The following is a 17,899-nucleotide window of genomic DNA, read 5'->3' on the forward strand; positions in this document are numbered from 1 at the left end:
GTTGATGGATGTCACAGTGTACATGTAGCGAAGAGTCATAGGGTGGGTTCAAACATAGACTACACCTACATCTAACATCCATTTAATTGGACAAGTCGTCCCCATGTAACTGGTCTTAAGTTTGAAATTTGTCCCCAAAAGTAGCCAAAGCCAGTAACAAACACACACACACGAACACTCTGACCTATACCAAACATTTTGGGCCGGATTGAACTCTACTCTGCTTTTTTGTTCACACATATTTTCTCCACCTTGCAGCTCCTCAATGAAAGGAAGAATTTCTGCCCCGCCTTTAAACAAAACATTTCACCACATGTAACAACACATGTAATCAATGTCAACGGTTATAAACATACACTGAGCAGCACATCTTCTGTCTATTCAGTATGAAACAAAGGGACTGGTACAGCTGGTTTGTGGGGATGTGGCCAGATTTACATAACCTGAGTCATCACATGTTTTCTTTGTGCATGAATGTATGTACAAGTGTCAGACATTGTGTGTCTACTCCTATTAAAAGGAGACGTTCCCCTCAGTCTGACATCAGTCTCATCTGGGACCAAGCTGGTGACACAGACGTGATTTCTTCTTCACCTGGTGAACGTGAACCTCGAAGGTGAGTCCTGATGGAAAGATATGGAGGAAGGGAGTTTTGCCTAAAACTTGAGAGTGGTTCTTTACATTTGCTAAAGCTTTATTCTGTGCTGCTGCAAACATCATCCTGAGTTTGAACTTTCTGGCTTTTACATTCTTACCTGTTAACTTTAGACTAACTGCATGTAACACTATCACGACAATATCAAGAGATTTCATGACTTGACAGTAGAGTGTCTGCAAAAACTTGGCAACAATCTATTTTTCTGTTCTTCCTCTATGTTTGAAAAGTATTAACTCATATTTATTATTCAAAATCAATCTCTCTTTTTGTCCCGCTACAGCTATGGAGAATAAGAGAGAAGTTCGCAAAGCGATTAGGGGAATCTTTAAGAAGAATGCTGATGGCGATGGAAAGATGAAGAAGGAGGATTTGAGGAAGCAGCTGGAAGAAGCATTCAAAAGCCATGAGAAGAAGGTAAGCAACTCAACACACTCCCTTTACATGGCACCCACTGGTTCTCCTGCTTCTTATTCACCATTCAGATGCATTTCATGCCATTAAGTGTAATTATCTGTTCTCCAGGATGAAATCATTGGCAAGGTCATGGATGCAGTCGTCGGCGACGAGGTCACCTTAAAAGATCTGAGGAAATCCATGGCTAAAGGCTGCGACCAAGGCAAGGGCTTAAGCTTATTTCTGTGCTACTGCAACACAGGCAGCACGGATCATACTGTTAAATTTGAACTTTGACTTACCTGTTAACTTTAATCTAACCACATGTAATTCACCGTGTCTGCAAAAGTCTTCTAAATGTTTTCATTATATGTTCATCCTCTATGTATGAGAAGTATTAACTCATATTTTCTTTTAATTATTCAAAATGAACCTCAATATTTATGTCCATCTCCAGGTTGTAAGGATGAGGATATTGAAAAAGCCATGCTGGAGCTCTTTGACGAGTTTGATGAAGACAATAGTGGCGCATTGGAAAAGGCGGAATTCGAGAAGATGGTGGATGAACTACTTGAAAGCCATCCAAAAAAAGTGAGAAAGTCAACACACTCACCTCGCATGGCACAGTTACGATACACACGCTCAAATGTACATAACACATTCACCTGTCATCCTGCTTCTCATTCATCATTCGGATGCATTTCATGCTGTCAAGTGTAATATTCTGTTCTCCAGGATAAAATCAAGAAGAGGGCCATGAAACGTCTAGAAAAAAGTGACAACAACATCACTAAAGATGAGTTTGAGAGAATCATGCCACTCTTAAAGAGACTCTACAAGAAAAAACTTGAGGACCCAGATTCTGCAGATGAATGAACAGAATTGTTACTCCAAAACCCTCGAGAATGACCAACAAAATTAACTTTTAAAAAAGCCTGTTTATTTGAGTTTGAAAATTGGTTTTCAAAGATGTGTCCATTCTACATTGGTTGAGAAAAAATAAAAACCATGCGGTTGACTCTGATGTGGGCATTTTGTCTTTTTCCGTACACAACACACCAAAGGAGGGGAGGCAACCTAATCTCTTACTCGGGTTGAAGTAATGACACCTACAGTAGGAGTGGTATTTCATTTTCTGTGCAGTGGTGTTTCCTTCATCATATATTCCTTACACCATTATCTCAGAGGTGGCAGTGGGCAGATAGTTCTACAGGATTTCATACTCCAGAGATTTCATCAGCAAAATTACTTTAAAGGCAGCTAATGAGCTAATTTCCTATCTTCCAGAACTTTTAATGAGAAAATCCTCATCACTTAATAATGTTTATGACATGTTTTACTTCAGCACAAAGGAATAATTATGAAGGTCCTTTCCCAAAATCAGCAAGATAATATAATGAAATAAAACCACAAAAAATTATGAATTTTGCCCTTTTATCGCAACATTTGAACTGTTATACACCATGAGCCTTTTTTTTTTAAATCACCATTTTCTGGCAGAAATGAGTTTCCATAAAGAATACCACAGAAGGCTTAGGTTTTACAAGAGAGACACAATATTAAAACACGGTAACACTTTACAATAAGGTGCACAAAAATGTTACTAAGAAACAAGTGATGAATGAATCAGGAACTACTTCTAATCAGTAACTGTTAATGAATAATCCCTGAATAACCGTAATACAAGGACTTACAGTAGATAATGAGGAGACAGAGGGCGGCAGGTTCAAATCGAGGTCTGCGGCAACGGACATTTATTTTTAAGGCATCGGCATCAATAGTGCAACTGAATATGCAGATTAATGTACATGTGATGTGAATATGATTACAATGGATTTGAGAATCCTGCTGCCCAGGAAAAACTGCACATTTTTATAATCATAAAGTAATAAGGGTCTACTTAGTAAATGTTCATTATCATGTGTCACTGCACTTCAAGGTACACAAAAAGAGTAACTAATGATTAAGTAATTAGTTAATAATGACTTGTGACTACTTCGTGCTGCTCAGGAAAAACTCATGAAGAAAGTGGTCTGTATGTCGATTCACAGATATTTATGAACTAATCATTAACTAATGATTCATTAATGTTCTGTATATTCATCATTATCTACTATATGGTCCTCAAATCAATTCAGGGATACTCGATTCATTAATCATCAAGTAATTTCTGATTCATTCCTCACTCGATCCTTAGTAACTACTCTCATTTTTGTGTATTGAAAAGTGTTACTAAATACACTGTGTTGAAACACAAATAAACATGCATTTTAAGTTTCATTATACGTCCCTCTAAGAAGAAGGATTAGAGTTTGTTTATCCTCACACAGTTTACAGCTACATACGACAAATAGCTTCCATAGTCAACATTAGGACAAAATAAGTGAAGTACTCTGTGTCTGAAAGGGGTTTTTAGTCGATAAAACCTTCTATATTACAAGAAGTACATCAAAACTCGTCTAGAACGTGACGTTGTGAGGTTGACAGTGTGCTGGCAGACGCTCACCTCTTTTGGAGATATACAGTATTGTGATACACTTGCTCCACCTGGCAGGCAGTATGGAGAATGCAGTATATAACACATTTAAGCAATGGTTGTGACACTGACTTAGGAAGTGGTCGGCACAAAGTGGAAGCGATTCAAGTTAAACATGACATCCATCCTTTTGTTGGCTCACCGCAAAAAGAATGAGGAACAAATTAAATGTACAGTCCCCTCCAATTCCTTTTTTTTTTGCTGTACACTGAAAACATTTTGGTTTGACATCAAAAGATGAATATGAGACAAATCAATGCCTCATTTTATGGTGTGCTGCAGCCCCCTCAGCACCGCTACTTCTGGCATCCATGGCACAAACTGGCCAGACAGAATGTTTGAAGATCCTTCTCTAGAAAGATTTCATCTATACCTTCATATCTATATCTACAAATTACCGCCTCATTTACTTACGCCGCAGTTACTTCAATGTAGCTGCTAGTATTTTACTGTGAAACTCACAATCAATACTGCACAGTACTGTATTTTTTTTTACAGTAATAAACTGTGGTTGTAGATTATAGTAGATAAACTGTGGAATATTTGCTGTCTTTACTTAGAGACTTTTGCTACAGAGAAGTACAAGAGGACTGTCAGAGAGCTTCCTCACATGGTTATGTTGTTAAATAATGCCCAGAAATGTGTTTTTCCAGACCATTACGATGTCACAGTTGAGTTGACCTTTGACCTTTTGGATAGAAATGCCATCACTTTATCATTTCATCCTATTGTTTTACCTTATGCTATCCTGTTACTGACTTACAGCCAAAAATGTGACCTCAGTGACCTTTGACCACCTAAATCTTATCACTTAATTTTCAAGTACCAATGGCAGTTTGAGACACAAAGGGATCGACAACCTGAAAACATGATGCCTCTGGCCACGTCTGTGACCAACGTAAAGGCATTAAGGAAAGGCTTATATCCTATTGTCATCTGTGCTGCTTGCTTCAGACTGTAGCTCTTTCTTATACAGCACTGATGATAAACCTGCTCGACCTGTTCTGACTGCACTGTTTCCTCACAGGAGTCCCATTAACTGCAGTCTCATTATTTCATATCGTTGTCCGCAGCATCAAATGTTTTTCGACAGGCTGCTCAGACAGTCACAGGGAGCCTCACAGGGAGGCAGGAGCGTGGCAAAGGGGAACCAATAGAAACACATGCCTGTTTCTAGACAGGCTGGAAAGTGAGTTAGTAAACACTTGATGCAAAATTGAATATAGATTGATTGTATTTATGGTCCCATAAGCTACAACTCCACCGAGCAAGCCAGTTTCATTCAGTTCAAATTACAACAGGTATCCAGTAGCACTTTAATGTTACGGAGCAAATCTGCTATTCAAACTTATGAGGACATTATCAGGCAACAACAAACCCCCAAAACAATAAGAGTTTAATGCTAACTTTGTGAAGAAATATAAGCATAAACTTTTAAAAAAAATAAATGATAAGCTATAATTCCTCAGTTTGTTGATGGGTTGAAATTGTTCTTTAAAGGAGAGATATTTTCTGAGAGGTAAGTATATAAATGGGGAGTTTCATTCATGTGATTTGACACAAATACATTGAAAGAAAGACAGAAAAGACAAAGGGATAGATATTTTGTCAATTGTATTAGACCAGACATTTTCATTAAGGAAGCACTGGTGGTGATATGTGCACGGGAGAACGCAGCGAGTGATGTCTGTTGAATGTTTGATGAGCCTGTTCTCGTTTTCCTTCGACAGCTATGACACCAGATACCGAACACCCACCTGTGCAGTGATTGCCATAAACAGACGAGGACGCTCACGGCATTTCAGAATTTCATAGTTGTTATTTAATGTCAGAAAGTTTTGAACAGAAGGTCCTTCGATAAGCAGTTTACAGAGACATGAAGACAATGCATGCATGTTCAAAACACTAATCGCTTGAGTTGGCCCGACACCAGCATCATCTGATTTCAAGGTCTGCAGTGATAAATATAACATACAGTATGCATTCTGTATGTGTCTTATGTAGAAATATCTTTAAATGTGTAACAAATAATTTAAGTGTTCGTAGTTAGTCCTCTTGTTCACCTTCTTGGTTTTTGCCTTTGCCTTTCTTGCAGCCCTTGCCTGTCTTCTTATTGTAGTAGCATTTGGCCAGGTCACTAACACAACGACAAAACTCTTTGAAGTTGACCTCACCATCGTGGTTTTTATCCAGCATCTCCATGACTTCCTCAATGTCATCAGCATTTATTTTTTCCTGAAGAATACACACAGTTTAATAGCAGCATGAGATGCACAAAGGCACTGGATGAGAAGCAGGATACTGTATATATATTTTTCATGAATAGATATGTGTATCGCTTACTTTTAACTCAGGGCTTTGTATTTCTGTCTCCAACACCTTCTTCATCTCCTCTTTGTTTAACTTGGGTTTCTTGCCATCTGCATCATTGGCATACTCCAGAAATATATCCACCATGGTTGTAATGACCTGGTCCAGACGAGCCATGGCTGTTGCTGGAGAAATAGGTTGTTATTGATTGTGAGTAATTAGCAGAGAGATGGGAAGAAATACCTCTAAGCCATGCTGGATTCATAGAAAATACTTTGCACTGTCTTGTGAAACCTTATGAAGTGTCTTAATAGTAGCGTGTTAGAGACACATGGTGTTAGAAATGTTTATAGACATAAGCATACGATACAATCACCAATAGAGGTTCGGCATCTACTCTATAAGCTGGTTGACAAATGCTCAGACCAACTTCTGTTTGGAGAAGCACTGAATAAAGCTTTATTCAACGCCATGAAATCAATCTCAAGTTTTAATTCATAGTAATAATAACACTTTACAGACAACCATCCTAGCGTTTCCATTGCATATTTCATGCTCTGCATCTGAATTAAATGTTTTACTTCTTGCTTTTCTTCTCTACAAAAAATCCCCTTTTCATCAGTACTCACCTTCGAGTTCAAGTTCACCAGGTGAAGAGGAATCACGTCTGTGGCAGCAGCTGTCCCAGGTGAGACTGTCGTCAAACTGAGGGGAAAGCCTCCTCTTAAAGAGTAGACTCACTCTGTCTGACACACACACTCACATTCACACACACACACACACACACACTGGCAGAGAACCGTCACAGTGTGATTCATCCACTGGAAATGCGGCCCGGCTCCGCCCAAACTGGCTTCATCAGCTCTGTCTCACAACTGTGCCCCACTAAACAAAAATTAACTAAAGTCAACGTTTATGTTTGTGTTTTAATAAGTAAATAGTTGTGCTTGCCTGCATGTTTATTTTGGTGAAGGGATTGAACAGATCATGTAAGTCGAGGCAAACCGCTGCTCAGTGAAGCCTCGCAGAGGAAATATGTGAGCAAAAGTGGAAAATTACAGTGAGTAGGTTTCATCTGAGCCAAGAATGTCATTGCTGCGTGAGTGTGTGTGTGTGTTCGGACATAATTTGCCTCTAAGTCTGCGTGCACGACCGTATATCTTATTTGCCTTAAAGTCTGGCACGTATGGGCAGTAACAGACAATCAAAACAATGCTTCATGCTTCATTCAGCTCCAATTACAATGTTAAAAGCTTCAAATTTTTGTTGTTCAAGCCAAACAGTGTCAGTTTTATACTTGAAACACACTATTGAATGTTTGTTCATAACTTTAATTTATTGATAAATAGTTGTATTCATTTCTGCCAGGATCAAGGATCACAATGGAAACAAATTAAACACTTTAATGTGTGAGTATATCTATGAATGTCGTACTTTAGTTCATCTGAGCTGAATAAAATCAGCAGCAGTTAAAAACCTGCTGGGTCTGAGTCTAAAACAACAACACTGTGAGCGCTCTTTGCTGTGTGTTTGAACATGTTTGACTCTGACGTAAGTCTCTCCAATGCTCAACTCTTATGTAACTCAACCTCCATTTTCCACTCATCTGTTCCATGGCAGCAGAAAGGCAGTTTTCTTCTTCTCTTCCCGTCTCTTGCCCCCTGCCAAGTCCCTTTTTATAGGTCAGTTCAAACTATCCAGCGCCAGCTTGCCTTCACTTTGGCCCTATTACTTTCACTTATTGAATACTATCAGATTCTCCTCGCAGGGGAGGAAATGAAAAAAGAGACGGAGGATCATGTGGCTTTAATTACAAAAAAAAAAGTTCATCTTTCCGCACTCTGCTGGCTGAGGTATGAGTTACAGTTTCACTGCTGGAGAGGTTGTGTACCTCTGCAGTGGTAAGTCTGCACCATGAACATGAACACTGTACAAGAAGAGGGCACTTATTAAATAGAAATAGCTCTGAACGCCCTCCTTAATATTAACATTCAGTCTTTGGAACAAATGTTTTAAAGACAGTTTTTAAGATACAGTATGTATATGATACTGTATTTAATGTCATTCTAACAAGCTGCTGTGGCTGTTTTATGTTACTAATCAACACAAAGGTGTGCCACCACTAGTCCTTGTGAAAAAGGCAAGTCAGATGATGGTCAGATACAGGCAATTCAAAGTGCTTTACAGGGGCAGAGAAATACATTAAAAATAAGATTTTTCTTAATTTTCTTATTTATAATTGCATTTAAAAGAAAAGCGCCCTACCCCGACCCTAACCCTAACCCTAGGGGGCCCTCTTGGATGCCCCTATGGTACAGTAGACAAAACATGATAAAGTGTCCTCTAATGACGGCTTTCTGCACACTGGTGCCCCACCGCATACAACTGGTGCCCTTTTTATTTGTTTTGCCCCTCAAACATCCTGAGTCCGCCACTGGAGGTGACAGATTTAGCAGACCTCAGGTATTTAGAAAGCTTGTTCCACAGGTGGGGAGACTAGAAACAAAAAGCTGCTTCACCTCGCTTGGTTTTGATGCAGGGAACACCGAGTAAAAGAACTGCAAAAAGAAAAAGGCGCTAGTCCAAACCACGTTACTTTACACTATGAAAGTACAGTGTCTTTCCTCGCTTCTCACTCCTCACTCAGTGTCAGAACTGCAGAGAAGCAGGTAGAGGAGTCCTGGGTGAACCGCTACACTGTCTAAATGGTTTTAAAGAGTTTCATGACATCTAGTGGTGGATTGAAGACAACACATGACCTCCTGCTTAAAGGCCCAAAATACCAGGTTTCTGTGTCATCTCTATGTTCAGTACTTGCTAAAAGCTGACATGTGTTATTTTAAGCAAATTTAATTGTTAGTATCTTTTTTATTCTGAAAGTCTCAGCGTCTTATTGTGGCATCAAAACCACTTTTCATTCCAAAATCTAATCTGATGATATCCTAATGTAGTCATGCTGGTATACCTTCTGTTTTTCAGATGATTAACTTGTGACAGCTCTCTTTTTAGGCTTTAGCAGTGTGTTGATAGCCTTGAACTGGGATTTCCCCTGATTTCTACCTCTTATTTGTACAGAAGGAAATGCTCCGTCAGCTGATCTGTGGGCTTCTCCTATTTCATTATCCTGCATGAGTTCCTTGGTTATTGATGTAGTTGCTTGAGGTGTCCTCTGAATATCTGTGGAAACAACACACAACTGCCCATTTGTTTAATCTTACCTTGCAACCCCAACACACATTTTGCACTGCATCTCTGCATGATAGCGTACAGTATATTTACTTACTCATGAGGAAACCAATACAGTGGACGCACAGACTCATAGCTATACATCAGGGACCAGTGAGCTATCTACATTTCTATATCTATTTGACAAAATATGGTAAGTTACATACAAGCCTATAGTGTAAATGCCCATGTATGTCTCACACCTATATGCTTATAGATGTGACGTACCTATAAGTCACCATAATATCATAATTATCATATAGCTGATAGCAAATGAGAGAACCATCTTGTTTCCTTCTCATCTCCATTAAGAGCTGCACATGTGTTATTTTGATTTGTTTGAAAGGTGCTATATAAGTAAAGTTTGATTGGTTCATTGATACAGCAACAGAAATTTTTTTTTTTTTTGGAATATAGAGAGAATATCCTAATAAATATATCTAATTATATGAATGAATGAGAAAGTAAAAGTGTCCGAAAAGGAGTAGGTAGAAGTAACACACCAGATCACCAGGTTTTTTTCTCACTTGCCTCTCAGGGCTTCCATAATTTTAACTATTACAAATCATCATATCTGCTTATCTTCTACATATCTTCTACAGTATTCAAGTATGTTTCTTCCTCCTCATCCATGCATTTTAGGATGTTTAGGTGTTTTTGTGTCCTCCTTTCATAGCAAGCATTCCTTAACGCTTCCTCTTTGTTGGCAAGTTTCCCAAAACTCAGGCTGAAAAGATACAGAAGGCTTTTGCAATCATTCCTTAAACATTAGAAACCCAGAGTCATTTGCTATCTTTTAATATCTGCCTTGTATCTCACATGCTGGGTCTGTGGGTCTTATAAAAATGTACTCAGGATTTATTAGTGGCCCACTACCTGCTCTGCAGTGTGCCATGTCTTTTGACTGCACTTTAACCTTCATTTCAATACATATGGAGTATCTTTTCTGTTGATATCTATTAAATTCCTTATCTGGTCAGTACATGTGGTGTTAAAGCGTAAGTCCACCAATTTTTTCCACATTAAAGTGTGTTTACAGGTCAGGAGTACAACTGCATATGTGAGAATAGTAGTATAAAGCCTTTTGTGGCTCCAGAGGTAGCTGCATGTTATCTGATTCACACTTTGATGTGTTGAAATTGGTGGAGTTACCCTTTAAGCCCTTCAGGGATGTTCATACTTGGAATAAAAAGCCTACCAGTCCCACTTGAGTTAGATAACAGAAGAATTAGGAGGATGTAAACACAGAAGAATGAGAAATGTGTTATTTAAACTGAACTGGAGGAACGCCGTGAGAGAAACACAACCGTCTCCAATAACCATAAAATCTTCACGCCTACCAAATCTTGGGCACACTTACAGGCATCTTTGTTTTGCACAACTCCAACCCCTACCTCATGAACTCATGACAAACAGGCATGTGTGCTGCAGGCAAGTTCAGGCCTCATCTGATACAAGCACATTCCCATATTGAACCACTTACACGATATAAAAACTGCTGCCTGAACTGAACATTCAAGGTATATTTATGGATGAAATGATCTGCATCAGATGTGAACTCGCACCGTCTGAGCTATTTTTCTGGAATTTTCACAACCACTATAAACCGATGGCACAGAGCGTATAACACTACAACCCTGATCCTAAAAATGTTGGGACGTTGTGTAAAATATAGATTAAAACAGAATATACTATCACCTGTTAGCAGTTAACCTGCTTACCAGTAGAGTGCTCCTACCAGGTGTTTTCTGAACATTAAACAACTTCTCCAGTCTTTCGTTGCCACTGTCCCAACTTGTCTGAAGTGTGTTGTAGCCATCAAATTCAGAATAAACATGCACCCTCCAAAAATCTATGAAGCTGATGCGGTCAAATATTTAATCTATTGCCTTTGTACTGTTTTCAATTGAGTATGTGTCAAAAAGGACATTATGCTTTAGACAGCGGTCCAACTGTTTTGAAATCAGGGACCAGGAGGACGAACATTCGTACCCGTACTAAAAGAGTAATCACACAAACACAAAATGAAATCTGGTCAAAGGTAGTTTTTACTTATGAATCTGGCACATATTTGTGCTACAAACACTCAAAAACAAAACAAAAAAAAACCCATCAACATCATCACTTTTCCAAATATCTGCACATCACTTCTTGCGCGGCTTTTGCTGGAGCATAAAGCATTTGTCACAGGCCAATGAGAGGCCGGCGACAAGGGGAAGAAACTCTTCAAAACTCAATTTATCATCTTTGTTGGTGTCCAAATCTTTCATGATGCATTCCACAGTTTTGGGGTTCTTCTGGGTCTGAAAAAGCACGAAAACAAGTTCAGGGTTCAATGCATCAGTAAAAGCAACAAGTTAGATATGTGTAGATTGATCGTATGTATACACTGACGAGGTTAGATTTGATAGAAGACAAGAGGATTCTTACTTTCAGGAATGTGGGTAGCTCATTCTCGACTAGCTTTTTTAATTCCTTCTTGCTTAAGTGATTTCCATCTCCGTCTTCATCGGCATACTTGTGGAAGAGGACGATCAGGTTCTCCATGCACTTTTCCATCTCAGTCATGGCTGCAGAAAGCAAGTGCTGAAAGGAGGAGGCAAGGGTATAAATTTCACAAGGGTATAAATTACACACTTGGACTTAAACTTATCACTAGAACAGCGGTCCAAGTTCATGTGCAGAATAATATTGACCATACAGATAAGCAGGAAGAGTGATGCTCTGCTGTTTCATCTACCGAACAATCTATCTGCAGCTGCACCACTTACAACACCGAAACAGCCTACTTTATATATCTGCATACAAATTAACTGTGAAATGGAAGTTCCTACTAATGTTTTACTTCTACTTCTGTAAAGTGTCTAACTTAAATCTTTATTGAACTATTGACATCGGGGCATTACCACATCAAGTTAAAGCAAAATGATGTAGAAGGTGGCATTTTGTGTGATTTGGAGCCCCCCACAGTTTCTGAGTGCAATACCACCATTGTAAAATACAAATCCCAGGTCTGTAACAATTTGTCAGATGTAATTTAGGTGCTAACTAGAAACTTGTATGTAACGCTGTGATCCTGCCCTCTCACTGAAGTTACATAGTGCAGGAACAAGTGATATGGGGGCGGAGTGGCTGTGACAGACACACCATTCACTTTTTGACGAGACATTGTACCATCAAAATGATTATTTAAAGCTAAAAAAGTTACATCATGTGGCATTAACCTAGGGAAAAGGCAGAAAATTAATTTACTCAAGTACAATTTGGGGTACATGAACTTATTCAAAAGTCCAAAAGTGCCCTCTTGGATAGCCCTGTGGTAGATGCAACATGATTAATGCCCTCTTGGATGCATTTCCGGTGCCCTTTTATTGTTTTCGCTCTTGCCCCTCAAACATCCTGAGTCTGCCCCCGGATATATTGTAGACTTTATTCATCCCTTAGTGAAATTCAGGAGCTATTCGGCAGAATATGCCTATGTGGGGAAAATGGACCACACCTTTACACTAATGTACTTTAATGTACATATAAGTGCATCAATAATGATAAGAACAAAAGGCTGTGTATTATTGTGAAATGAACAATTCTGCCTAATGGGTACCTTGAAGCTTGCCAGGTTAAGATAACATTTTGATGCTAATACTATTGTACTTTTTGTACTTTCACTTCCTCTCAAGTAAAAGATCTGCGCAGGCTGCTTCTTCCATCCACCACAGAGCCTGCCTCATCCAAAACCAACATAGTGTTAAATCAGGGTGTGTGGGTGTTGGTTTTTCTGGCACTCAGAGCAAATTCTTTGGCTATTAAAACATTTTCTGGCACATAAACTAAAATCCTTATCTCATTGCTCCCACTCCTTCCGCCTTTCCCTCCCGTTTGCTCCCCAAAGAGTTTTTAAAAAAGGAGGTGTACAGAAGCTAAAGACAAAGGACACTGGGAATGTAAGGAAAAGATTACAGAGGACCAGCCCCTACTTGCCTGAAGTGGAAAGTCGTGCGTAATGCGCCAACAACGCCCGAGCCCACCTCAGAATAACGGTCGAACACAGACTTTAAATTTAACTGAGAAAAAAAGCAGCTTTTGCACGTAGCCTACACTCCTCAGACTACATCCAGCAGCTGAGATGAACATCTTCTTTTTCAGTCTTCACAATAATTTATCAGTTTATCTTTATAAACTCGCGCAGCTTCGAAAAGAACGCGAGACAACAGAAGAAACAGAGACGCACGCGTAAAAATGACTTTAACGAACTTACCAGGACACAAAGATGCAGAAAGTGTGGTTGGTGATGATCTGTGAAGAGTGCAGGGGCTCACCCTGAAGTTTCTCCAAGAATTTATAGTCTAGCCAGGCGACGCCCAGTAAGATGGGAGGGAGTGGGAGAGGGAGGGGTAGAGAGACACAAGCACAGAGGAGAGAGGGGGAGAGAGAGAGGGAGAGCGCAAATAACGTGGAAATTGCCATGCGCAAATACCATCCCTGCCCATGTTTATCCACCGCAAGAGATACAGAGATGAACCCATATACAGTAGCTTTCACAAGAGACACTTTCCCTTCATACCAGGATACATGTTCAAGACGTTTCCTGTAGAGTTTTAACATGATGTCATCTCTAGACAGGAGTGCCCAGATCCAGTCTACATGTGATGAAAAAAAGCTGCTCAGATCTCTTCTAATATGAATCATGATCAAGTTTCAAAGTGGCAACAACGCAGAAAAAGGACTCAAGCAGTCAAAGCCAAGCAGTCAAGCCTGGGCCTATACTCCTGAGTCAGGATCTTCAGGCAGCATGCTGGGATTTTCAGGGCTGGTGCTTCTTCTGTTTCATGTGGATGGATTTTACAAAAGACCACACCAATTGATCCAATCATATGAAACTGACTGAACACTTTGATTAAAACAAGGTAGACAGTGCGATGTTAAAGTCTGTATTTATCTAAGGAAGTTTCACTCTCTGTCAGGAACACCCTGTTCACACTGACACAGTCACAGCTGGAAGCTGTCCAATATCACCACTGTGTGGGCTGCTGAGCAGCTCCAGCAGAACTGTTGCTCAACGGCACCTCAGTGATTTCACCTTTTGGCCCAGGTTGTAAAAGGTGTGACCCACTCATTGACTGACAAAAACAAAACAGAAAACAATACATTTTTTTGACATGACAATCCATGTGAGCTTCACTCAGACAAGTATGACCAACAGTCACCCAGCCTTCTCTGAAACAATGCTGTCACCTCCATGTTACTTCTGCGCTCACATTGTCAGTCGATCTTGAAAGCTCCCCGCATGGCCGTAGCCTCTTTAAACAACAGCTTTCAGCATCATTAAAATATGAACTTTTTTCTTTAGACTAAAGAATTATGCTCCGTGCATTACAATCATACATTTCAGATATACAGCAGGGTCAAAAAGTCTGAGACCACATGTCAATGTGTAACATGTGCAATTTTGCATTTGTTTTGAATGTAATACTATTTTGTTAAATTACAAATAATAACATATGACTAACAAGTAGATTTTTTTTTAAAAAGGCCATGAATTTCAGAAGATCTTTGGTATGTCCCCCTTTTGCTTTAATGACAGCATGACCTCGACCTGACACGGACTCAAGTTGGTGCAAAACCTGAAGTAGGATAAACACCTCAGAGCTTTGCAAGAACCACCTGAAGACTGAAAAAGACCAAGGAGCTCTGACTGACATCGATCCACAACCCCATTAAACATCTATGGGGGCACTCAGACTGGGAAAGCCAAGCATCCTCTGACATCACGAGAAGCTTAGTGGATCACTGTCATATCCTGCTGGGAAACCATGAGTCATCACGTTTTGCACAAACTTGTGGAATCCACACCTGCATGCTGTCATTACAGCAGAGGGGGGCATACCATACACTAAGATATTATACAAACTTCATGACTTTTCACTCGAATCGTTAAGATGATATTATCATTTGTAATCAAAACGCCATTATTACATTGGAAACATCTTCTATCCTTCCTCTGCCTCGTCCTCAGCAGTTGTCCGTCACCTCGAGACTTTAACACAACACCTACCTGGACGAAGAGACCGATGTGTGCGTACCGAATAAAAATGTTTTACAGAATAAACACATCACACATTGTTAGTCTTTTACAAAGTTTAATTACAAAATGAATTAAACAAAAAAGCAACTTAATGTGCTGCTGAATACACAAATAATACACAGGGATGAATGAATCTCTTCGCAACCAGCGTAAAACGAGTGCTTAGGTTATCAGTGGAATGTTTTTTATGGCCTTACAAATTACCTGGGACATTTCTCTTTTCAAATAAAGTCATTGTTATGATTACAAACTTGTAGTCATTGAAGTGATCATCACTTTTCATGAATAATCCTAAACAATTTTTTTGAAAGCTTGTGAAAAAAAGCAACGGTTATGGATTTTCGAAATTATTACAAAAGTAGCAACTACCATGTTGCTGTGGCCATGAGCACCTGGGTAATATTGACTGATTAACTGGATGAAAGTGGGATCCAACAGATTAATTAGTTCTTCCTTTTGCCTTTGCTGGCAGCCTTGGCTGGCGTGACTGCAGGAACAGCAGCTTGGTAGAGAGCGGCAGATACTTTGTTGATGTAGTACAGTGCGAAGAGGGAGAATATCAGGCTGAAACAGAAAGAAAAAGAGTACAAATCATAAAATATAATACACTTAGAGACTACTCTGTTGTATGAACCTGAAATAGGAATGTGTAATCTGCAGAGGTCACATACCATGTGGTGACACAGACTCGGTGTACCAGACCAGAGGCAAACAGCGACAGGCACAGGCACAACAGAACTGGAAGTTGAGAGAATGAATAATATAAGTGAGAAACAGAACCTGGTTGATATATAGAAGCACCAATATTCTGGGTTAATCCCAGATAAAGAGTATATATCGTTTGAATATTGTGTATTGAAAAGAGTAACTTGTACTAGGAAAGGCTGACATGGTGATGTTCAGATATGCTTCAATGATCAAGAGTGCTGATGTTTCAGTGTAAGCTGATCTGATGCTTGAGTGTTAGATGAGCTGATGCTTGACTCAGCGAATTATAGATCAAACTACTTGAGTGTTTGATTTCAGTGCTGTGACCACTTACTCTCTGGGAATATCTTGGCTTGGAATCCCTTCCCAAAGATCAGGTTTTCCAGATTATTAAATGCCTGCAAATAAAGTTAAGGTGAAAACTCCTCAGTGGTGTCTGTACATTTACATGTACACGAGAAACCAATTTGCTCAAAGAAATCTGAAAATGAGACACAACATTTTGCTGGAGACATGTAACGAAGGACATCAGCACTGGATGTTCATTGTCAAAAAGCTGTTTTAAGCAATGCATGACATACTGAAGAATCTTGTAGTTTAATGATTAGCAATGTGAACTAAAAGAGGTCAATGCACATTGTCACAAATAGGATACAGTGAGGGAGCAGATGAAGAGGACTGAGCCCAGGAAACCTCCCAGGATGGTGAGCCACTCAGTAGATCCCAGCTGCTTACTGAACATCTGCATCCCAGCAAATACCAGCACTGACAGCAGACTGGACAGCACTAGAGAGGTGCCTGTGTTTACCGCTACAAGGGAAAGAAAATCAGCTTTATTGTATGAAGCCTTTCAAACACAGATGCAATTCACCGTCCTTCACAAAGGAGAAGTAAAACTAAGGCTAGTCTACACACATGGAAGAGTATGGTGCAGCAATACAAGTCGAAAGCATTCAGCTGTAAGTAAACTGATGTGAGTTTTCATCTGAATGACCTCATCAGAAATAAAGACATTTCATAAAAACACTTGCGAAACAGGATGTAGACTGGAGATGGATAACATGTACTGTAAAATCTGTTACAGCTTACACTAAGGACCGAGTTTAAACCTACGGGATTTGACTGAAGAGTGTGTAAGCAAGTTTTGGAAATACTTTCTGTTGCATAGCATCATCATTTCAATTGAAAATATAGTCAAGTTATGAATATTACTATCTATAAAGTCCAGTTTAAACACCGAGCTCTTTATGAGGTAACGCCACGTCAGTGTTCGTTCATAAACGTTTCGGACAAATCGCTGTTAGCTTTCAGCTAAACAACCCATGTTAACAGCAAAAATATCCGGCTAATGTAATGAAACTCATACATAGTTGAACCAAACACTGTATACCTTTCCTGTTTCATCACAGTGCAGAGAGAAAAACGTGACAACTGGTCACTAAAAGTTATCTATTTCTCAACGTTAGCCTTAGCTAGCTAGCTTGACTGTAGAAGCTAATATCTTGCAATATCTATGCAAACACAGCCTTGCTTGCTAATATTCTTGAATGATAAATTATTCTTGCAGTACATACCCATGATTCAGTATTAAATTGGAGTCCTAATGATGAAGAAGAGGTGAATTAGGTTTAACTTCGTTGAGACAGCTATTTGTCCCAGCTGTAGGAACTAAAATTCTCACTACCCGGTCCAGATGAAAGGTGGGACCAGTGGGCGGAGTCATTAATGGCGGAAGAGAGCGACAGACCTTTTTTCTTTTTGTCTATTATAGTTCAATAATTCTTAATTCTGATATAACATATACACTATTTTTGCCTCTGACATAACAATTCTGTACCCCATTTTTAATCCTGTCTGTAGAGCCATGGTTACTGTGCTTTCTGTGATTTACAAAGAGCCTGTGCACAAACTAAAAAGCTCCAAGATTTAAATGCTTGAATGGACTTTGGATGAAGAACCTGGTTAAAAATATTGATGAAAGGGTTCA

The 17,899-nt window shown here is 39.4% G+C and overlaps 4 protein-coding genes across 5 annotated transcripts; 1 reads left to right on the forward strand and 3 right to left on the reverse strand.

Moving 5' to 3' along the window:
* The first annotated feature begins 553 nt into the window (after positions 1 to 553).
* On the forward strand, positions 554 to 1,999 carry LOC311260510 (uncharacterized protein). Its single transcript, XM_084358390.1, has 5 exons — positions 554 to 616; positions 939 to 1,072; positions 1,181 to 1,274; positions 1,509 to 1,642; positions 1,787 to 1,999. The coding sequence occupies exons 2-5, from the start codon at positions 941 to 943 to the stop codon at positions 1,925 to 1,927; spliced, it is 501 nt and encodes a 166-aa protein (XP_084214516.1). The 5' UTR covers positions 554 to 616; positions 939 to 940; the 3' UTR covers positions 1,928 to 1,999.
* Positions 2,000 to 5,384: 3,385 nt separating this feature from the next.
* On the reverse strand, positions 5,385 to 6,608 carry s100w (S100 calcium binding protein W). 2 transcript variants are annotated; one of them, XM_084358395.1, is made up of 3 exons: positions 6,527 to 6,608; positions 5,931 to 6,082; positions 5,385 to 5,822 (listed from the first exon to the last, which is right to left on the reverse strand). In XM_084358395.1, the coding sequence occupies exons 2-3, from the start codon at positions 6,072 to 6,074 to the stop codon at positions 5,634 to 5,636; spliced, it is 333 nt and encodes a 110-aa protein (XP_084214521.1). In that variant the 5' UTR covers positions 6,075 to 6,082; positions 6,527 to 6,608; the 3' UTR covers positions 5,385 to 5,633. The 2 variants fall into 2 exon arrangements, with proteins under 2 accessions (XP_084214521.1, XP_084214522.1); XM_084358396.1 differs by having other exon boundaries at positions 5,931 to 6,076; positions 6,527 to 6,580.
* A 4,544-nt stretch (positions 6,609 to 11,152) lies between these two features.
* Positions 11,153 to 13,503, reverse strand: s100a10b (S100 calcium binding protein A10b). Its single transcript, XM_084358397.1, has 3 exons — positions 13,378 to 13,503; positions 11,553 to 11,708; positions 11,153 to 11,425 (listed from the first exon to the last, which is right to left on the reverse strand). Exons 2-3 carry the CDS (start codon positions 11,688 to 11,690, stop codon positions 11,267 to 11,269), a joined length of 297 nt encoding a protein of 98 aa, XP_084214523.1. The 5' UTR covers positions 11,691 to 11,708; positions 13,378 to 13,503; the 3' UTR covers positions 11,153 to 11,266.
* Positions 13,504 to 15,239: 1,736 nt separating this feature from the next.
* Positions 15,240 to 17,621, reverse strand: krtcap2 (keratinocyte associated protein 2). Its single transcript, XM_084358394.1, has 5 exons — positions 17,487 to 17,621; positions 16,568 to 16,722; positions 16,247 to 16,310; positions 15,876 to 15,942; positions 15,240 to 15,768 (listed from the first exon to the last, which is right to left on the reverse strand). Exons 1-5 carry the CDS (start codon positions 17,488 to 17,490, stop codon positions 15,648 to 15,650), a joined length of 411 nt encoding a protein of 136 aa, XP_084214520.1. The 5' UTR covers positions 17,491 to 17,621; the 3' UTR covers positions 15,240 to 15,647.
* Positions 17,622 to 17,899: the final 278 nt, after the last annotated feature.

The sequence above is a fragment of the Pagrus pagrus genome (genome assembly GCF_965226575.1).
Source record: "Pagrus pagrus genome assembly, chromosome: 7".
NCBI lineage: Eukaryota > Metazoa > Chordata > Actinopteri > Spariformes > Sparidae > Pagrus > Pagrus pagrus.